This window comes from Rattus norvegicus, chromosome 10 (assembly GCF_036323735.1).
Source record: "Rattus norvegicus strain BN/NHsdMcwi chromosome 10, GRCr8, whole genome shotgun sequence".
Classification (NCBI taxonomy): Eukaryota; Metazoa; Chordata; class Mammalia; order Rodentia; family Muridae; genus Rattus; species Rattus norvegicus.
The window spans coordinates 79,484,355-79,504,039 of record NC_086028.1 but is presented as its reverse complement, the minus strand read 5'-3'; the positions used below and the strand labels follow the sequence as shown (position 1 = coordinate 79,504,039).

Below are 19,685 nucleotides of genomic sequence, written 5' to 3'. Positions count from 1 at the left end.
CAAAAGTAGTAACAACAAGACTCTAAGTTGATTCCAGTACCCATAAAAACAAAAATAAAAAAACACACACAAACAAAATACCAATTAGTTCCACACGTCACTGGACCCTAAATTCTAGATTCATATTAGACAGACTAAATATAGAAAAAATCTTGTCATTAGACTACAAGCAAGAATGTATTGGATAGTTTTATATCAACTTGACAAAGTTAGAGTCATCAGAGGGGAAGGAGCTTAAATTGAGAAAATGCTTCTATTAAGATTGGGCTGTAAGTAGAAGAATAAATTCTTCAATTAAGAATGCTGTTGTGCGGGGTTGGGGGTTTAGCTCAGTGGTAGAGCGCTTGCCTAGGAAGCGCAAGGCCCTGGGTTCAGTCCCCAGCTCCGAAAAAAAGAACCAAAAAAAAAAAAAAAATGCTGTTGTGCATTTTCTTAGTGATTGATGGGGGAAGGCCCAGTCCCTTGTGGGAGGTCCTGGGTTCTGTAGGAAAGCAGGCTGAGCAAGCCATTTGGAGCAAGTGGTGAGCAGCACCCTACACCATGGCCTCTGCATCAGCTCCTGCCTCCCAGTTCCTGCCCTGACTTCCTTCAATGATGAATAGTGATGCACAGGCCAAATAACCCTTTCCTCCCAAGCTGGTGTTTCATAATAGCAACAATAACCTTAACAAGGTAAAGACAGAACAGCATTTGGTTTTGTTTTCCTATGTAACTTAAAATTAACTGCAAAAACATACACCCCTGGGAAGAGCTCATCTTGAATTGTTTATTTTTAAGATAATTTTCAAACTAAAATATATATAAACTATTTTTTAAATTTAGAGGTCTTTACTTATTTGTGTGCAATAGCATGAGGTGTAAACTACAGTCACGGTGGTTCTGCAGAGGTCAGAGGATATTCGGGAGTTGGTTCTCTCTTCTATCATTTAGGTCCTGAGAATGGAGACTGTCAGGGTTGATGACAAGCACTTTCACCCAATAAACTATCTGGGCAGCCTTACACTATTATATTATCTTTTGGTTTTCTGCGACTTCTTTTGAACAAGAATGCTTATAGAGTGTACTGGTAAAATAAGTCTTACCTTCAGGCTGGTATGAGACCGTGGTTGACTTAATTCTTGAAATTTCCATTGCTCTGATCCTGGGGTCTCGCCTCCCTTCTGAGTGTCAGGTGTGAGCAACCCGTCTCCAGCAGGTAGAGGGAAAATCCCTAATGAGATAGGACGCTCTTTTCTATTTGAAGAGAGGAGAAAAAAAAATTAAACATTCATTTTGGTTTTTTATTTGTCATGAAGTTAGAAGCCTAGGCTGTGAATAGAATCCCAGCTCTTTGGAAATGAGGCAGGCTAAGGTCAGGGTCTAGCCGAAAAGTGTGGAAACACTGTTTAGACACTGGTTTTGGCTGGCAAGTTTGGAGCTGGTCAGAGATGAGGTCTCAGAACTTAGCTCAGTCTGACCCTGAACTGGAGCTCCTCCTGCCTTAGCTGCTCTATGTTGGGACTACAGGCATGCATTAGCACACCTGCCTCCGCCAGGAAGTTGGTGGTGTGAGGTCTGGGAAACCTGGAGAAGAGCTGCTGAGTTTTAACAGTGTAGGCTAGCGGTCATGGGGAACAAGCGAAGGCAGCCTCCCCAGTCCCTTGGTCCTCATTTTTCCCACTTTTTCAAGCTACAGTGTTTTTAGGGTAGGCTTTTTCTTCCTAGAGGAAAATGAATATACTCTTTGAAACAGGGATACTATTCAATAGTAAAAATTCAAAAGGCTTTTTATGGAAGTTCAGGTTTTCTACAAATCATACTACATCAGTTCTTTTAGGCAGAGTACAGAAAACTACTGTCAGGAAAGCAGAGCAGCTCTTTCCCAAGTCTTTCTTTACTGGAAGTGATGGTGCACACCTACAGTCCCAGCATGTAGGAGACAGACAGAAGGAGGATCAGGAGTTCAAGGTCATCCTAGTACTACAAAGCAAATAGAGACCAGCCTGTTTTACATTAGATACTGTCTCCAACAAAATATTAAAAAAAAGAAGGCTGGTGGGATGACTCAGTGGATAAAGGCAATTGCCACCAAACCTGTCAACCTGAGTTCAATCTTTAGGACCCATGTGGCAGGAGAGAACTAACTCCTACAGGTTGTCTTCTGACCGCCACATTCACCCTCCAACAATCAATAAACAAATAAATAAATCAAATTTTGAAACAAAATAAACACTAGTTGGCTGTTTTACGTGTCAGTGAGAAAAGGAGGCGTTTTGCTAGTAGACAGTATACTACATTATTAATGTTTGTCTTTGCAGGCAACAGCAGTTGCTACCTCTTGAGACTTATTAGCCTTACATTAAACTACATCATTTCTGCACCTTTGTTCTTAAACCCCAATCTACTTTTCTCATTAAATGATAGCAAGTGCTTTGCTTCCCTTTAAATAACAGAATGAAAAGTTGCTAGCCTGATGTCTATTCCCAATTTTGGAAAACATATTTTGGGAATAGAGACTCCCAAACAACTATTTGTCTCTCTTTTCTAACACACCTTATGCCTTAAGAAAAAAGCATGTAGGAATTTAATCAGTCTATCTACTATAAAGCTAGGAAGATAGCACAGACTCCGAGATTGGAACCAGTCACTGTAATCACCTTCCCAGATGAACTCCTTTCTACACACGGAAGACTGAACATGCTTTAAACGGCTGAAGCCAACACAAGTTTTCCTATTCCTATTCCATCTATACTCCACAGTACAAGGAAAATTCCCAACCCTCTACTTTGCTCTTATCACTTTTTAAGAGAAGTAGATCTCTAGGAAGGGGTCAAATGGGTCAAATATGCGTCAGGTTTCTCTACTCCAGATCTAGAATATTAGTATCACCGTAGGCTTCTTTCTCTGTGGACCGGATGTGCAGTTATGGAAGTCTGACACACTCCACTCTTAAAACGAAGCTCTTGAAAGGCTAACACTAGTCTTGGACTTCGTTGTTGTGCATGTTTGGTACTGTATGTATTAAACACTTCAAGTCATAGAAAGTCAGAAAAGTTAACCAAAAAATGGAGAGCCTGTAGAAAAATGCCAAGTGGCAGATTTAAATCCCTAAACTGAACCCCTGCTATCACTGTCCAGCATTTTACTCCCTAACGGAAGCAAAGCTGGCGAGCATGGAATCTTTGTTACATTCTGTAGCTGGTAGCTTTGGTTCTTCCTATAGATTGAGTTTTAGTTGGTTATTTAAATATCAGCTTATGCGTATACATGATTTTTGAAAATCTGTATTTCAAGTAGCCTCTTGGCTATACTCGCAGGTACTGGAGCCAGATAATTGATGTACTTTACCTAATCTAACCAACCAGGAAATAGGACTGCTTTTCCAGATTTTAGAATAGGAAAAATGATGAAGATTAAAAGTCACTTCTACTAAAAATGTGAGCTGCACAAATGACCATGAAGTTGATTTACTTATGTAATGGACCATATAGTCTGCAACTGTAATGAAGTGCAAAATAATAGCTCGCTTGATTTTTAAAATCTGTCACTGAGGTAAATACCTTAAAAGAAGGAACCTAAGAGATTAAACAATTGCCAAAGGCCCCAAGGCTGCATGCACAGGACAGTTCGACTCCAAAGTCTTAGCCACTGCATGGCAAACTTCTCCAGCAGCGCCTAAGCCAGCTTAATCTTATATTAATTATACATATTTTCAAGCCTACAAGCTTTAGTTTCCTTATATCCTAAATATACATAGACTTGTATACAACTCTTTTATGTGCTAACATATACAAAATAGTCAGACTGTTCCTCAATTGTACACATCAGTAAAGGACTGAGCAGAGAACTGTGTGTAATTCCATCCCTGACAAGGAGACTGCTCCTGAGGGGTTCAAGGCCAGCCTCGACTATATGACTTCTCAAAAGCAAATAAATTAGGAAAGAAAATGAATGATCAAGTACCTAGTTTTAGACCATACGAGAAGACTAATTTCTGAGTGTTAAAAAGTAAGCGTGAGCTGGCCTAAAAAAAAAGAACCACATAGAAGAAACTATTTCCATTCTCCTCGCCGAAATCTGAATTAGGATTTAAGTATCTTTACAATCACTTGATACTAACTAGTTATAGTCTATGAATCTTCATATACAAAAGAGAAATCTGAACAATCAGATTCTTTGAGTTTATGAGTTAGACAAAAGCATTTAAGATGTGGAAAGTGGTTCACACAGGCTGCAAGTAGAGAACAGCAGCAAAGCTACACAGACCAGCGACCACCCCCACAAGCAGGCCTGGGTATTTGTCACCCAGGAGTACAAAGAAAAGAAAGGGTGACATCTGACCAAACAATAATGAATAGGCTTTGTAAAGCTTTCACAACTTTGATGTGCAAATAACTGAGGGGAAGGCATTCTATTCTTCTCTTAAGAATTTAAATTTTTTTAGTTTAAAATATATTTTATAATAGCAGGAAAATATCAGTTTCCATAAGCTGTTATTAATAACTATAAAACTGATATCAAACATTACATCAGGCAAAGGACAACTCAAACAAATAGAACCTACAATCTGTGGCTAACCATTTGCAACAGAAAGCATAAAAGCTATTTGTCCCTAAATGCTCAGAAGCTAAATCCAGAGCTGTATACAAACTTGGACCTGGTACTCGGCTCCCGATCTTCCTTACTCTTCAACATTCAGACCACGCTGACCTTATATTTATGTACAAGTACAAGAGAGAATTCCTTTTTTTTTTTTTTTTTTTTTTGGTCTGTAATTTTCAAACACAAAACAGAGTTCCATTTAGGAACCTACAAAATAATAGACATCCTAGCTTGAGGCCGTTTCCATTGTTTGAATCTGCAACAGAAATGGTTACAAAGCAGACTCATGGTGCTAAGAATTAAAAAACAAAAGACCACCAGCGAAGCAGGAGCTTCCAAGAGAGACTGGACGGAGTACCTGAGTATCCTTGGTAGGTTCTGCGTCAGCGCTGGCACACCGGTAGAAATAGAAAAGTGCACAAGCAGCAAAACAGAGAGAGATACTAAGATCGCAGAATTAATGACCACCGCCCCGCCAACAAAGCCAAACACAAACAGCAGCATGCATCCAGGATTCATGGCGCTGTGCTGGCATGGTGAAATGTCCGAACCAGGAGGCCTACGCGGGGGCCAAAAGGGTATCTTTGTAGTGAGGATCTGTCATTCAGCTGCTGCCACAAAAACAATGCCATCAGCAGCAGCTTTCCACTCCATCCTGCAGCGGCTCCCGAGAGATGACGTCATTCCGCTCCCCCCCCCCCACCTCATAACCATAGAGCTGCTGCTCCTAGCATTTATGCAGCAACCCGGAGGAGAGCCAGCCTACTAACTACGTTCCTCGCCACTAAGAGTCTTGGCTTAGCTCATTGGCTACAATACCTAGCGATCTACATAATTTATTCACACTCCTACATCAAACAGACGGCCGGCTAATCCTTTTAAACATGCCTCTGTGCAACAAAAAGGACCAATTATATGGGAGAATTGAAAAACTTCGGCATACCCACAAACGGGAAAATTTCAAACCTACTCTGATTTTCCATCAAGTATCAAGGAAATAATTAAAACCCTGCACTATGTTGCTTATAATTCATGAAGCTCATAATTTAACTTTTAAAATGATATTTCTATTTTTACATTTTTTTCCCTTTCCTGTAGAGATTTTGGGGGAGCTGACTATTGTTCTCAGACTAAAAAACAGGAAAAACATAAACAAAAAAGATGGATTACTGATTTTCACATTTTCTTAGGCACAGGGTATACAGCAAAGCTTACCTAATTCTACTGTGAGCTGTGGCCTCTAGCTGCTCACTCCCTGAGAGCTGATGAAGTTTGGTTCTTTCCAAGTGTTCCATGTAATTATGGATCATCTATTTTAAGAAAGAAAAAACAGAAACAAAACTTAAGGCTATCACCTAAAATAGAACACAGAATTATAGCAATGGAAACATTTTGGCACAACTTTCTTACAAGATTACTCAATTTCGTGTAAAGACGTAAGTCCTGAGGATGAAAGCCTGTGGTAGCAAAGGAATAGCAAATGCTCACAGTTCAGACAATAAAATCAGTAAGCGCAGCTAAGATCCTCCTTTGCATTACATAACAGTTTCGTAAAATATGTGATGTTATTAAATGAAAAATACTGGTATAAATACAAAGTAGTACCCAGATTTTGGTAGGAGGTTCTAAGAGAATGCTGACTAAAATTAGTAACATTTGAGAAACCATGCACTTAAATGGAGAACATCAAGATTAATGCCCAACTTGAGAGAAAATTCTGTATATTCATCTTTCCATGCTAATAGTAATTACCAGAGTAAAAATAAATTTCAATTTAATTTAAAGACAGTATTCTTAATTATTTCTTCAGATTTATAGTTGAAAAAATTTCGAAGTACCTTCTCCTGTGCTAATTTACTAACATCAGTATTTAATATAATTGTAACAAATTAATAGAAATAAAAATTTAAATTAGAAAATAAAAATAAAAAATACTTTGATTCTGAGTCATAGATAAGGAGCCACATGATAGAAAAGATAAATAGGATGGGATTTGATCTTCAGAACTCATATGGTGGAAGGAAAAGTTACAAGTTGTCATATGAAAACACACACACACACACAGAGAGAGAGAGAGAGAGAGAGAGAGAGAGAGAGAGAGAGAGAGAGAGAGATGCAATTTTAAAAATAGTTTTAAAAAACATTAGTTCAAGAGCTGAAAAATCTAAGTGACTTCCATGGGAACTCACATACACCTGGCCTACACACACACACACACACACAGACAACTAAAACTAACATTTAAAATAAAAAGGCTAGTCAAAATGAGAGCTGTTAACAGTAAAGAAAAATGAAGACAAAGTTACAAGGACATTTACATGTTTTATTAAAATGTCTAGTTTTCTCTTCCAAACCATTTTAAGAATTTTGCATAAAAAGTTTTGGCTGTGTCAGCAAATCAGGAATAATGAGCCACTTTATTCTTGTATCAAGAAAGGACTTCAAGGAAAAAAAAATAAACCGAGACTAATATAGCAATGTTGGTCCTCATATATGCAAACGGAATGTTAGAGAAGTCGTAGAAAGCATTAGCTGGGTTCTCCTGTCTGGACAGTAGTCATGGAGAGGTGATTTGTTCAAATGAAAGAATGTTTTTAAAAAGAAAGAAAAGGAAACCTCCTTCAGATTGTCTTTATTAGTAATTCATTATAGAACCAATTTTACAAATAGGTTATTATCTTAAATGCTTAAATATTTAAAATTTAGAAGACACTATAATATCCTGGCATTCCAAAATAGTCTAATATGAAAATACAGACCACACTAAAGTAGCCCTTACTAGGACAGAGGGACAGCAAAACAGCAGCTATCGTACTGAATGCTAACCACTTTAACAGAAATATTTTTAATTTAACCCTCACAATATTTTACAGATAATCCCCAGGTCCAACAGAAAACAGCTAACAATAAAGTGTTTTCCGCCATTAGCTTTAAAGCTGGGACTCAAATCTGTTTGATGCAGCTACTTGAGCAGTTCCACACTGCAGGACCCAGGATGCATCTGGCCCTTTAGTTAACTCTCCAGTGAAGCAATGAACCCATTGTTCTTTCTTCTTCACACCCACAAGAAAATCCCACACCCTAAAGCATTTCCTGATATATTTAAAATAACAAGCTATATGTCACAAACAAACAGAATACAAAATACACTGCACATGAAATTTTAAAAATAATTTATATTATGGTTATGATTTTAAAAAAGAAGGGGGTGATGGAGGGAGAGGAAAGACAACATTCCAGATAGAGAACGATGTGAGAGTGGGCCAGGGCGTTTCATACACAGTTTACCAAGTCTACCAGTTCTAGTCTCCTTCATCTCAGATAAGCTATTAATTTCCCAGTAAGCAAACCAACTCACATAGCTAGACTCATCAAAGATTCCGCTGTATTATCTGAAAAACTGTTGTTTGGGACAGGCACAGACTACCCTCGGTGGAGTTGTCTTCACAGCCAAGACTGACTCCACACTGACAAAACCAAAAAGCAAACCACATAGATTGGAGCACAGACTCTCAGTAGTCACCTTGAATCTTTCTCCATACAGTTCTTAAAGCTGCTCTCTCTCTCTTTTTTTTTTTTTTAAGAATTATTTATTTATTAAAGAGGGCATCAGATCTCATTATAGATGGTTGTGAGCCACCATGTGGTTTGCTGGGACTTGAACTCAGGACCTCTGGAAGAGCAGTCAGTGCCCTTAACCTCTGAGCCATCTCTCCAGCCCTTAAAGTTGCTCTCTTAAAACCAGTGGGATTCCATGAGACAGGCTCAGAAAAACATCTAGAGCACTCAGCCTGTAATGCTAGCTCGTGGAAATGGAGGCAAGGATGAGTAGTTTAAAGGTCCATCCTCGGTTACATAGCAAGTGTGAGACAGCCTGAACTATATGACACCCTGTTTTAAAGAACAGCAAAGATAGCTTAGTGGTTAATGGTGCTGGATGCTTTTCCAGAAGACCTGGTTGAATTCCCAGTACTCACATGGCACACTCGACTTTCAGTTCCAGGGGATCCGATACCATTTTCTGGCATCCATGGGCACCAGATATACAAGTGGTACACAGGCGTACATGCAGGCAAAATACCCATACACATATCACAGGTACATACACACACAGCATAGAGAAAACCCTAAAATCATAGAATCAGGAAGACCAAGTTTCAGATTTAGTCACTAGCAGAGAATTTGGGGACATCACACCAGAATATCTTTCTAAAAATTCCCAAGTATAAAGTATGGAGAAATGATAAGTTGGCCAAAGAAAACTCTAAGAGTGAATTTAAATGGTCCATATGAAACTCTCTCAGCTCTGCACAAAGTTCACATGTGTAGTGGTTAGCAAAAGAACACAAGTCATGTGGTCCCAATGCTTTTCCGTAACCACTCCTCACGCCTGTGCTGACTTGAAGGTGTGTCTTTTGGTCAGTCAGCAGTCAGTGTGATGCTGACACTATCAACTTCACAGAATCTAGAAACAAGCCACTGTGCAAACAAGCCACTGGCACATCTGTGAAGGATTGTGCAGATTAACTGCGGTGGGAAGAACTACCCCAAATTTAGGTAGCACCATTCCATGGACTTGGATATCATACTGCATAAATGGGAAATGCTCACTGAGCACGTATGCTTTGTGCTTCCTGACCGTGTACAAACGACCAGCTCTTCATGGGCCTGCCGCCATGCCTTCCCTGCCAAGATGGACTGTGACCAGGAACCAAAGTAAACAAACACTTCCTTACCTACACTGTGTTGTTGGGAAACTAACAGTTAAATTAGTTTTATGATAAAGTGTCTTTTTAAACATCTAGACTGACCTAGAACTCACAACTCCAGGCTGGCTCCTCAACCTCTATGTGCTGATAAGGTAGCTTATAAGCATATACCACATGTAGCAAGGTATGCATTCCTTTAAGTAAAATCAGTAATGCACACAAATTTATTATTTGATTAAAGAATGGCCATTCACATTTTCAAAAGGAGCCAGAATAAATTTCCCACTGTTCGCAGTAAGCATTGTATTTTGTCAAAGTAATATTAAAATAATTCTGCCTGTAAAAAAAAATGCTACCTTCCTTGAAAATAACAATAAACAGGTACAGAGTCCCTTTCTCTGGAAAGGCACCCTACGGGATTCCAGAGCTATTTATTCATGCTAATTAATTCAATGGAGTTTCTAGAGCAAATGGAAAAACAGAAAATTTTAGGTTATAGTGAACAGACTCACCTTTAAAGCAGCCTTATCTGTGTTACATAAGCCTACTTAAAGCAAATAAAATAGAGTCTATCAGGGCAAAAGACAGAGCCTCTTGTAACTGCAAGAGAGGAGCTTAGGAAAGAGCTGTCAGTCAGCAAAGGCAAAGACGCCTGATGACGTCCAGCCCCGGGTCTCTGACTTGGTAACTAAGCTTTCTTGAGAGCATTTCTCTTCCAATAGTGTACATCTCTGAAGGCACGGAAACAGACAGAAAACTTAACATGCCTTTTCTTTTTTCTCTTTTCTTTTTTTCTTTCCTTTTTTTCGGAGCTGAGGGCCAAACCCAGGGCCTTGTGCTCTAACACTGAGCTAAATCCCCAACCCCTACTATGCCTTTTCATAGGAGACAGATGGGAAGATTTAAAATTTCTATAGAAATATATCTTCATTTTTATTAAATAGATATTAGGAAAATAAAATCTCACTTTATATTTATTCTTTGAAGAATGTATATATTTATGAAGAATATAAATAATTTAAATATATTTTAATATATCACAATTTATTAATCTCTAATTACTATAAGTTATAACTTTATTTTAAAAACATTATTACTATTAATTACTTATTACATTTAAACATATTTCTCCAAATATATTTTGTAAATATCATCATCAATAAACAATGTAAGTAAATACTGCATATATCCAGAACCTTACTCTGATATGGAAATCAATGGTGTGGAAAGCATCAACAGCAGGCTTTTACCTACGAGTCTGTGAGAACACCCTTCCTATCTAGTAAGCGCTGTATTACTGAAGCAGGGCGAGTCTGTAAGAACACCCTTCCTATCTAGTAAGCGCTGTATTACTGAAGCAGGGCGAGTCTGTAGGAACACCCTTCCTATCTAGTAAGCGCTGTATTACTGAAGCAGGGCGTGTCTGTAAGAACACCCTTCCTATCTAGTAAGCGCTGTATTACTGAAGCAGGCGAGTCTGTAGGAACACCCTTCCTATCTAGTAAGCGCTGTATTACTGAAGCAGGGCGAGTCTGTAGGAACACCCTTCCTATCTAGTAAGCCCTGTATTACTGAAGCAGGGCGAGTCTGTAGGAACACCCTTCCTATCTAGTAAGCGCTGTATTACTGAAGCAGGGCGAGTCTGTAGGAACACCCTTCCTATCTAGTAAGCGCTGTATTACTGAAGCAGGGCGTGTCTGTGAGAACACCCTTCCTATCTAGTAAGCGCTGTATTACTGAAGCAGGGCGAGTCTGTAGGAACACCCTTCCTATCTAGTAAGCGCTGTATTACTGAAGCAGGGCGAGTCTGTAGGAACACCCTTCCTATCTAGTAAACGCTGTATTACTGAAGCAGGGCGTGTCTGTGAGAACACCCTTCCTATCTAGTAAGCGCTGTATTACTGAAGCAGGGCGTGTCTGTGAGAACACCCTTCCTATCTAGTAAACGCTGTATTACTGAAGCAGGGCGAGTCTGTGAGAACACCCTTCCTATCTAGTAAACGCTGTATTACTGAAGCAGGGCGTGTCTGTAAGAACACCCTTCCTATCTAGTAAGCGCTGTATTACTGAAGCAGGGCGTGTCTGTGAGAACACCCTTCCTATCTAGTAAACGCTGTATTACTGAAGCAGGGCGTGTCTGTAGGAACACCCTTCCTATCTAGTAAGCGCTGTATTACTGAAGCAGGGCGAGTCTGTGAGCACACCCTTCCTATCTAGTAAACGCTGTATTACTGAAGCAGGGCGAGTCTGTAGGAACACCCTTCCTATCTAGTAAGCGCTGTATTACTGAAGCAGGGCGAGTCTGTAGGAACACCCTTCCTATCTAGTAAGCGCTGTATTACTGAAGCAGGGCGTGTCTGTGAGAACACCCTTCCTATCTAGTAAGCGCTGTATTACTGAAGCAGGGCGAGTCTGTAGGAACACCCTTCCTATCTAGTAAGCGCTGTATTACTGAAGCAGGGCGTGTCTGTGAGAACACCCTTCCTATCTAGTAAGCGCTGTATTACTGAAGCAGGGCGTGTCTGTGAGAACACCCTTCCTATCTAGTAAACGCTGTATTACTGAAGCAGGGCGAGTCTGTGAGAACACCCTTCCTATCTAGTAAACGCTGTATTACTGAAGCAGGGCGTGTCTGTAAGAACACCCTTCCTATCTAGTAAGCGCTGTATTACTGAAGCAGGGCGTGTCTGTGAGAACACCCTTCCTATCTAGTAAACGCTGTATTACTGAAGCAGGGCGTGTCTGTAGGAACACCCTTCCTATCTAGTAAGCGCTGTATTACTGAAGCAGGGCGAGTCTGTGAGCACACCCTTCCTATCTAGTAAACGCTGTATTACTGAAGCAGGGCGAGTCTGTAGGAACACCCTTCCTATCTAGTAAGCGCTGTATTACTGAAGCAGGGCGAGTCTGTAGGAACACCCTTCCTATCTAGTAAGCGCTGTATTACTGAAGCAGGGCGTGTCTGTGAGAACACCCTTCCTATCTAGTAAGCGCTGTATTACTGAAGCAGGGCGTGTCTGTGAGAACACCCTTCCTATCTAGTAAACGCTGTATTACTGAAGCAGGGCGAGTCTGTGAGAACACCCTTCCTATCTAGTAAACGCTGTATTACTGAAGCAGGGCGTGTCTGTAAGAACACCCTTCCTATCTAGTAAGCGCTGTATTACTGAAGCAGGGCGTGTCTGTGAGAACACCCTTCCTATCTAGTAAACGCTGTATTACTGAAGCAGGGCGTGTCTGTAGGAACACCCTTCCTATCTAGTAAGCGCTGTATTACTGAAGCAGGGCGAGTCTGTAGGAACACCCTTCCTATCTAGTAAGCGCTGTATTACTGAAGCAGGGTGTGTCTGTGAGAACACCCTTCCTATCTAGTAAGCGCTGTATTACTGAAGCAGGGCGAGTCTGTAGGAACACCCTTCCTATCTAGTAAGCGCTGTATTACTGAAGCAGGGCGAGTCTGTAGGAACACCCTTCCTATCTAGTAAGCGCTGTATTACTGAAGCAGGGCGTGTCTGTGAGAACACCCTTCCTATCTAGTAAGCGCTGTATTACTGAAGCAGGGCGTGTCTGTGAGAACACCCTTCCTATCTAGTAAGCGCTGTATTACTGAAGCAGGGCGTGTCTGTGAGAACACCCTTCCTATCTAGTAAACGCTGTATTACTGAAGCAGGGCGAGTCTGTGAGAACACCCTTCCTACCTAGTAAACGCTGTATTACTGAAGCAGGGCGTGTCTGTAAGAACACCCTTCCTATCTAGTAAGCGCTGTATTACTGAAGCAGGGCGTGTCTGTGAGAACACCCTTCCTATCTAGTAAACGCTGTATTACTGAAGCAGGGCGTGTCTGTAGGAACACCCTTCCTATCTAGTAAGCGCTGTATTACTGAAGCAGGGCGAGTCTGTAGGAACACCCTTCCTATCTAGTAAGCGCTGTATTACTGAAGCAGGGCGAGTCTGTAAGAACACCCTTCCTATCTAGTAAGCGCTGTATTACTGAAGCAGGGCGTGTCTGTGAGAACACCCTTCCTATCTAGTAAGCGCTGTATTACTGAAGCAGGGCGTGTCTGTAGGAACACCCTTCCTATCTAGTAAGCGCTGTATTACTGAAGCAGGGCGTGTCTGTAGGAACACCCTTCCTATCTAGTAAGCGCTGTATTACTGAAGCAGGGCGTGTCTGTAGGAACACCCTTCCTATCTAGTAAGCGCTGTATTACTGAAGCAGGGCGTGTCTGTAGGAACACCCTTCCTATCTAGTAAGCGCTGTATTACTGAAGCAGGGCGTGTCTGTAAGAACACCCTTCGTATCTAGTAAGCGCTGTATTACTGAAGCAGGGCGTGTCTGTAGGAACACCCTTCCTATCTAGTAAGCGCTGTATTACTGAAGCAGGGCGTGTCTGTAGGAACACCCTTCCTATCTAGTAAGCGCTGTATTACTGAAGCAGGGCGTGTCTGTAGGAACACCCTTCCTATCTAGTAAGCGCTGTATTACTGAAGCAGGGCGTGTCTGTAAGAACACCCTTCCTATCTAGTAAGCGCTGTATTACTGAAGCAGGGCGTGTCTGTAAGAACACCCTTCCTATCTAGTAAGCGCTGTATTACTGAAGCAGGGCGTGTCTGTAAGAACACCCTTCGTATCTAGTAAGCGCTGTATTACTGAAGCAGGGCGTGTCTGTAGGAACACCCTTCCTATCTAGTAAGCGCTGTATTACTGAAGCAGGGCGTGTCTGTAGGAACACCCTTCCTATCTAGTAAGCGCTGTATTACTGAAGCAGGGCGAGTCTGTAGGAACACCCTTCCTATCTAGTAAGCGCTGTATTACTGAAGCAGGGCGAGTCTGTAGGAACACCCTTCCTATCTAGTAAGCGCTGTATTACTGAAGCAGGGCGTGTCTGTAGGAACACCCTTCCTATCTAGTAAGCGCTGTATTACTGAAGCAGGGCGTGTCTGTAGGAACACCCTTCCTATCTAGTAAGCGCTGTATTACTGAAGCAGGGCGTGTCTGTGAGAACACCCTTCCTATCTAGTAAGCGCTGTATTACTGAAGCAGGGCGTGTCTGTGAGAACACCCTTCCTATCTAGTAAACGCTGTATTACTGAAGCAGGGCGTGTCTGTAGGAACACCCTTCCTATCTAGTAAGCGCTGTATTACTGAAGCAGGGCGTGTCTGTAGGAACACCCTTCCTATCTAGTAAGCACTGTATTACTGAAGCAGGGCGAGTCTGTAAGAACACCCTTCCTATCTAGTAAGCGCTGTATTACTGAAGCAGGCGTGTCTGTAAGAACACCCTTCCTATCTAGTAAGCGCTGTATTACTGAAGCAGGCGAGTCTGTAAGAACACCCTTCCTATCTAGTAAGCGCTGTATTACTGAAGCAGGGCGAGTCTGTAGGAACACCCTTCCTATCTAGTAAGCGCTGTATTACTGAAGCAGGGCGTGTCTGTAGGAACACCCTTCCTATCTAGTAAGCGCTGTATTACTGAAGCAGGGCGTGTCTGTGAGAACACCCTTCCTATCTAGTAAGCGCTGTATTACTGAAGCAGGGCGAGTCTGTAGGAACACCCTTCCTATCTAGTAAGCGCTGTATTACTGAAGCAGGGCGTGTCTGTAGGAACACCCTTCCTATCTAGTAAGCGCTGTATTACTGAAGCAGGGCGTGTCTGTAAGAACACCCTTCCTATCTAGTAAGCGCTGTATTACTGAAGCAGGGCGTGTCTGTAAGAACACCCTTCCTATCTAGTAAGCGCTGTATTACTGAAGCAGGGCGTGTCTGTAGGAACACCCTTCCTATCTAGTAAGCGCTGTATTACTGAAGCAGGGCGTGTCTGTAGGAACACCCTTCCTATCTAGTAAGCGCTGTATTACTGAAGCAGGGCGAGTCTGTAGGAACACCCTTCCTATCTAGTAAGCGCTGTATTACTGAAGCAGGGCGAGTCTGTAGGAACACCCTTCCTATCTAGTAAGCGCTGTATTACTGAAGCAGGGCGTGTCTGTAGGAACACCCTTCCTATCTAGTAAGCGCTGTATTACTGAAGCAGGGCGTGTCTGTAGGAACACCCTTCCTATCTAGTAAGCGCTGTATTACTGAAGCAGGGCGTGTCTGTGAGAACACCCTTCCTATCTAGTAAGCGCTGTATTACTGAAGCAGGGCGTGTCTGTGAGAACACCCTTCCTATCTAGTAAACGCTGTATTACTGAAGCAGGGCGTGTCTGTAGGAACACCCTTCCTATCTAGTAAGCGCTGTATTACTGAAGCAGGGCGTGTCTGTGAGAACACCCTTCCTATCTAGTAAGCGCTGTATTACTGAAGCAGGGCGTGTCTGTAAGAACACCCTTCCTATCTAGTAAGCGCTGTATTACTGAAGCAGGGCGAGTCTGTAGGAACACCCTTCCTATCTAGTAAGCGCTGTATTACTGAAGCAGGCGAGTCTGTAAGAACACCCTTCCTATCTAGTAAGCGCTGTATTACTGAAGCAGGCGAGTCTGTAAGAACACCCTTCCTATCTAGTAAGCGCTGTATTACTGAAGCAGGGCGAGTCTGTAAGAACACCCTTCCTATCTAGTAAGCGCTGTATTACTGAAGCAGGGCGAGTCTGTAGGAACACCCTTCCTATCTAGTAAGCGCTGTATTACTGAAGCAGGGCGTGTCTGTAGGAACACCCTTCCTATCTAGTAAGCGCTGTATTACTGAAGCAGGGCGAGTCTGTAGGAACACCCTTCCTATCTAGTAAGCGCTGTATTACTGAAGCAGGCGAGTCTGTAAGAACACCCTTCCTATCTAGTAAGCGCTGTATTACTGAAGCAGGCGAGTCTGTAAGAACACCCTTCCTATCTAGTAAGCGCTGTATTACTGAAGCAGGGCGAGTCTGTAAGAACACCCTTCCTATCTAGTAAGCGCTGTATTACTGAAGCAGGGCGAGTCTGTAGGAACACCCTTCCTATATAGTAAGCGCTGTATTACTGAAGCAGGGCGTGTCTGTAGGAACACCCTTCCTATCTAGTAAGCGCTGTATTACTGAAGCAGGGCGAGTCTGTAGGAACACCCTTCCTATCTAGTAAACGCTGTATTACTGAAGCAGGCGTGTCTGTAGGAACACCCTTCCTATCTAGTAAGCGCTGTATTACTGAAGCAGGGCGAGTCTGTAGGAACACCCTTCCTATCTAGTAAACGCTGTATTACTGAAGCAGGCGTGTCTGTAGGAACACCCTTCCTATCTAGTAAGCGCTGTATTACTGAAGCAGGCGTGTCTGTAGGAACACCCTTCCTATCTAGTAAGCGCTGTATTACTGAAGCAGGCGAGTCTGTAGGAACACCCTTCCTATCTAGTAAGCGCTGTATTACTGAAGCAGGGCGTGTCTGTGAGAACACCCTTCCTATCTAGTAAGCGCTGTATTACTGAAGCAGGGCGTGTCTGTAGGAACACCCTTCCTATCTAGTAAGCGCTGTATTACTGAAGCAGGGCGTGTCTGTAGGAACACCCTTCCTATCTAGTAAGCGCTGTATTACTGAAGCAGGGCGAGTCTGTGAGAACACCCTTCCTATCTAGTAAGCGCTGTATTACTGAAGCAGGGCGTGTCTGTGAGAACACCCTTCCTATCTAGTAAGCGCTGTATTACTGAAGCAGGGCGTGTCTGTAAGAACACCCTTCGTATCTAGTAAGCGCTGTATTACTGAAGCAGGGCGTGTCTGTAGGAACACCCTTCCTATCTAGTAAGCGCTGTATTACTGAAGCAGGGCGTGTCTGTAGGAACACCCTTCCTATCTAGTAAGCGCTGTATTACTGAAGCAGGGCGAGTCTGTAGGAACACCCTTCCTATCTAGTAAGCGCTGTATTACTGAAGCAGGGCGAGTCTGTAGGAACACCCTTCCTATCTAGTAAGCGCTGTATTACTGAAGCAGGGCGTGTCTGTAGGAACACCCTTCCTATCTAGTAAGCGCTGTATTACTGAAGCAGGGCGTGTCTGTAGGAACACCCTTCCTATCTAGTAAGCGCTGTATTACTGAAGCAGGGCGTGTCTGTGAGAACACCCTTCCTATCTAGTAAGCGCTGTATTACTGAAGCAGGGCGTGTCTGTGAGAACACCCTTCCTATCTAGTAAACGCTGTATTACTGAAGCAGGGCGTGTCTGTAGGAACACCCTTCCTATCTAGTAAGCGCTGTATTACTGAAGCAGGGCGTGTCTGTGAGAACACCCTTCCTATCTAGTAAGCGCTGTATTACTGAAGCAGGGCGTGTCTGTGAGAACACCCTTCCTATCTAGTAAACGCTGTATTACTGAAGCAGGGCGTGTCTGTAGGAACACCCTTCCTATCTAGTAAGCGCTGTATTACTGAAGCAGGGCGTGTCTGTAGGAACACCCTTCCTATCTAGTAAGCGCTGTATTACTGAAGCAGGGCGTGTCTGTAGGAACACCCTTCCTATCTAGTAAACGCTGTATTACTGAAGCAGGGCGAGTCTGTAGGAACACCCTTCCTATCTAGTAAACGCTGTATTACTGAAGCAGGGCGTGTCTGTAGGAACACCCTTCCTATCTAGTAAGCGCTGTATTACTGAAGCAGGGCGTGTCTGTGAGAACACCCTTCCTATCTAGTAAGCGCTGTATTACTGAAGCAGGGCGTGTCTGTGAGAACACCCTTCCTATCTAGTAAGCGCTGTATTACTGAAGCAGGGCGAGTCTGTGAGAACACCCTTCCTATCTAGTAAGCGCTGTATTACTGAAGCAGGGCGTGTCTGTAGGAACACCCTTCCTATCTAGTAAGCGCTGTATTACTGAAGCAGGCGTGTCTGTAGGAACACCCTTCCTATCTAGTAAGCGCTGTATTACTGAAGCAGGGCGTGTCTGTGAGAACACCCTTCCTATCTAGTAAGCGCTGTATTACTGAAGCAGGGCGTGTCTGTGAGAACACCCTTCCTATCTAGTAAACGCTGTATTACTGAAGCAGGGCGAGTCTGTAGGAACACCCTTCCTATCTAGTAAGCGCTGTATTACTGAAGCAGGGCGTGTCTGTAGGAACACCCTTCCTATCTAGTAAGCGCTGTATTACTGAAGCAGGGCGAGTCTGTAGGAACACCCTTCCTATCTAGTAAGCGCTGTATTACTGAAGCAGGGCGTGTCTGTAGGAACACCCTTCCTATCTAGTAAGCGCTGTATTACTGAAGCAGGGCGTGTCTGTGAGAACACCCTTCCTATCTAGTAAGCGCTGTATTACTGAAGCAGGGCGTGTCTGTAGGAACACCCTTCCTATCTAGTAAACGCTGTATTACTGAAGCAGGGCGTGTCTGTGAGAACACCCTTCCTATCTAGTAAGCGCTGTATTACTGAAGCAGGCGTGTCTGTAGGAACACCCTTCCTATCTAGTAAGCGCTGTATTACTGAAGCAGGGCGTGTCTGTGAGAACACCCTTCCTATCTAGTAAGCGCTGTATTACTGAAGCAGGGCGTGTCTGTAAGAACACCCTTCCTATCTAGTAAGCGCTGTATTACTGAAGCAGGGCGTGTCTGTAGGAACACCCTTCCTATCTAGTAAACGCTGTATTACTGAAGCAGGGCGTGTCTGTAGGAACACCCTTCCTATCTAGTAAGCGCTGTATTACTGAAGCAGGGCGAGTCTGTAGGAACACCCTTCCTATCTAGTAAGCCCTGTATTACTGAAGCAGGGCGAGTCTGTAGGAACACCCTTCCTATCTAGTAAGCGCTGTATTACTGAAGCAGGGCGAGTCTGTAGGAACACCCTTCCTATCTAGTAAGCGCTGTATTACTGAAGCAGGGCGAGTCTGTAGGAACACCCTTCCTATCTAGTAAGCGCTGTATTACTGAAGCAGGGCGAGTCTGTAGGAACACCCTTCCTATCTAGTAAACGCTGTATTACTGAAGCAGGGCGAGTCTGTGAGAACACCCTTCCTATCTAGTAAGCGCTGTATTACTGAAGCAGGCCTTTTAACTTAATGAAACCTACTGTCTAACCTACTTCCATCTTTCCAGGGCCTATGTCCCTTATGACCAAACTTCCCTTCTACTTCTATTAATTCTGTGACAATTTGTGTTCCGGGGTAGTAATGCCTAACCTCAATCCCATGAATAGGAAAAAAATTCTGCTTTATTCAAAACAAATGAAATTGAGTATAATATGATTTTATGATGCTTAAAAGCAGCAAGCACCATTGGTCTCTACCATAGGCAGCAAAAGAAGGAAAACAGGAACTGAAGTCTACAAATAGGACTGCGGGGGCATGAGCGAAGCCCCCGACTCAGTCGCCATCACCTAAATAAGTAGGTAGATAAAAAACTAGATCAAGCCAGGCAGTGGTGGTGCATAGCTTTGGTCCAGGCACTCAGGAGGCAGAGGCAAGTGCATCTCTGAGATCGAGGCCTGCCTGGTCTACAGAAGAGCTCCAGGAC

At 42.9% G+C, this 19,685-nt stretch overlaps 1 protein-coding gene across 15 annotated transcripts in view; it reads right to left on the bottom strand.

Annotated features, from left to right (window-relative positions):
* Spag9 (sperm associated antigen 9) overlaps positions 1 to 19,685 on the bottom strand; it is a 134,399-nt gene that overhangs the window by 70,670 nt on the left and 44,044 nt on the right. For 9 of the 15 annotated variants that reach the window (XM_063269405.1, XM_063269407.1, XM_063269406.1 and 6 more), the window contains 2 exons: positions 5,797 to 5,891; positions 1,083 to 1,233 (listed from right to left, as the gene is read on the bottom strand). In XM_063269405.1, the coding sequence (XP_063125475.1) occupies positions 1,083 to 1,233; positions 5,797 to 5,891 (246 nt within the window). Of the gene's footprint in view, positions 1 to 1,082; positions 1,234 to 4,939; positions 5,382 to 5,796; positions 5,892 to 19,685 lie in introns of those variants that run through there. The other 6 variants (XM_063269410.1, XM_006247150.5, XM_006247153.5 and 3 more) reach the window with 3 other exon arrangements.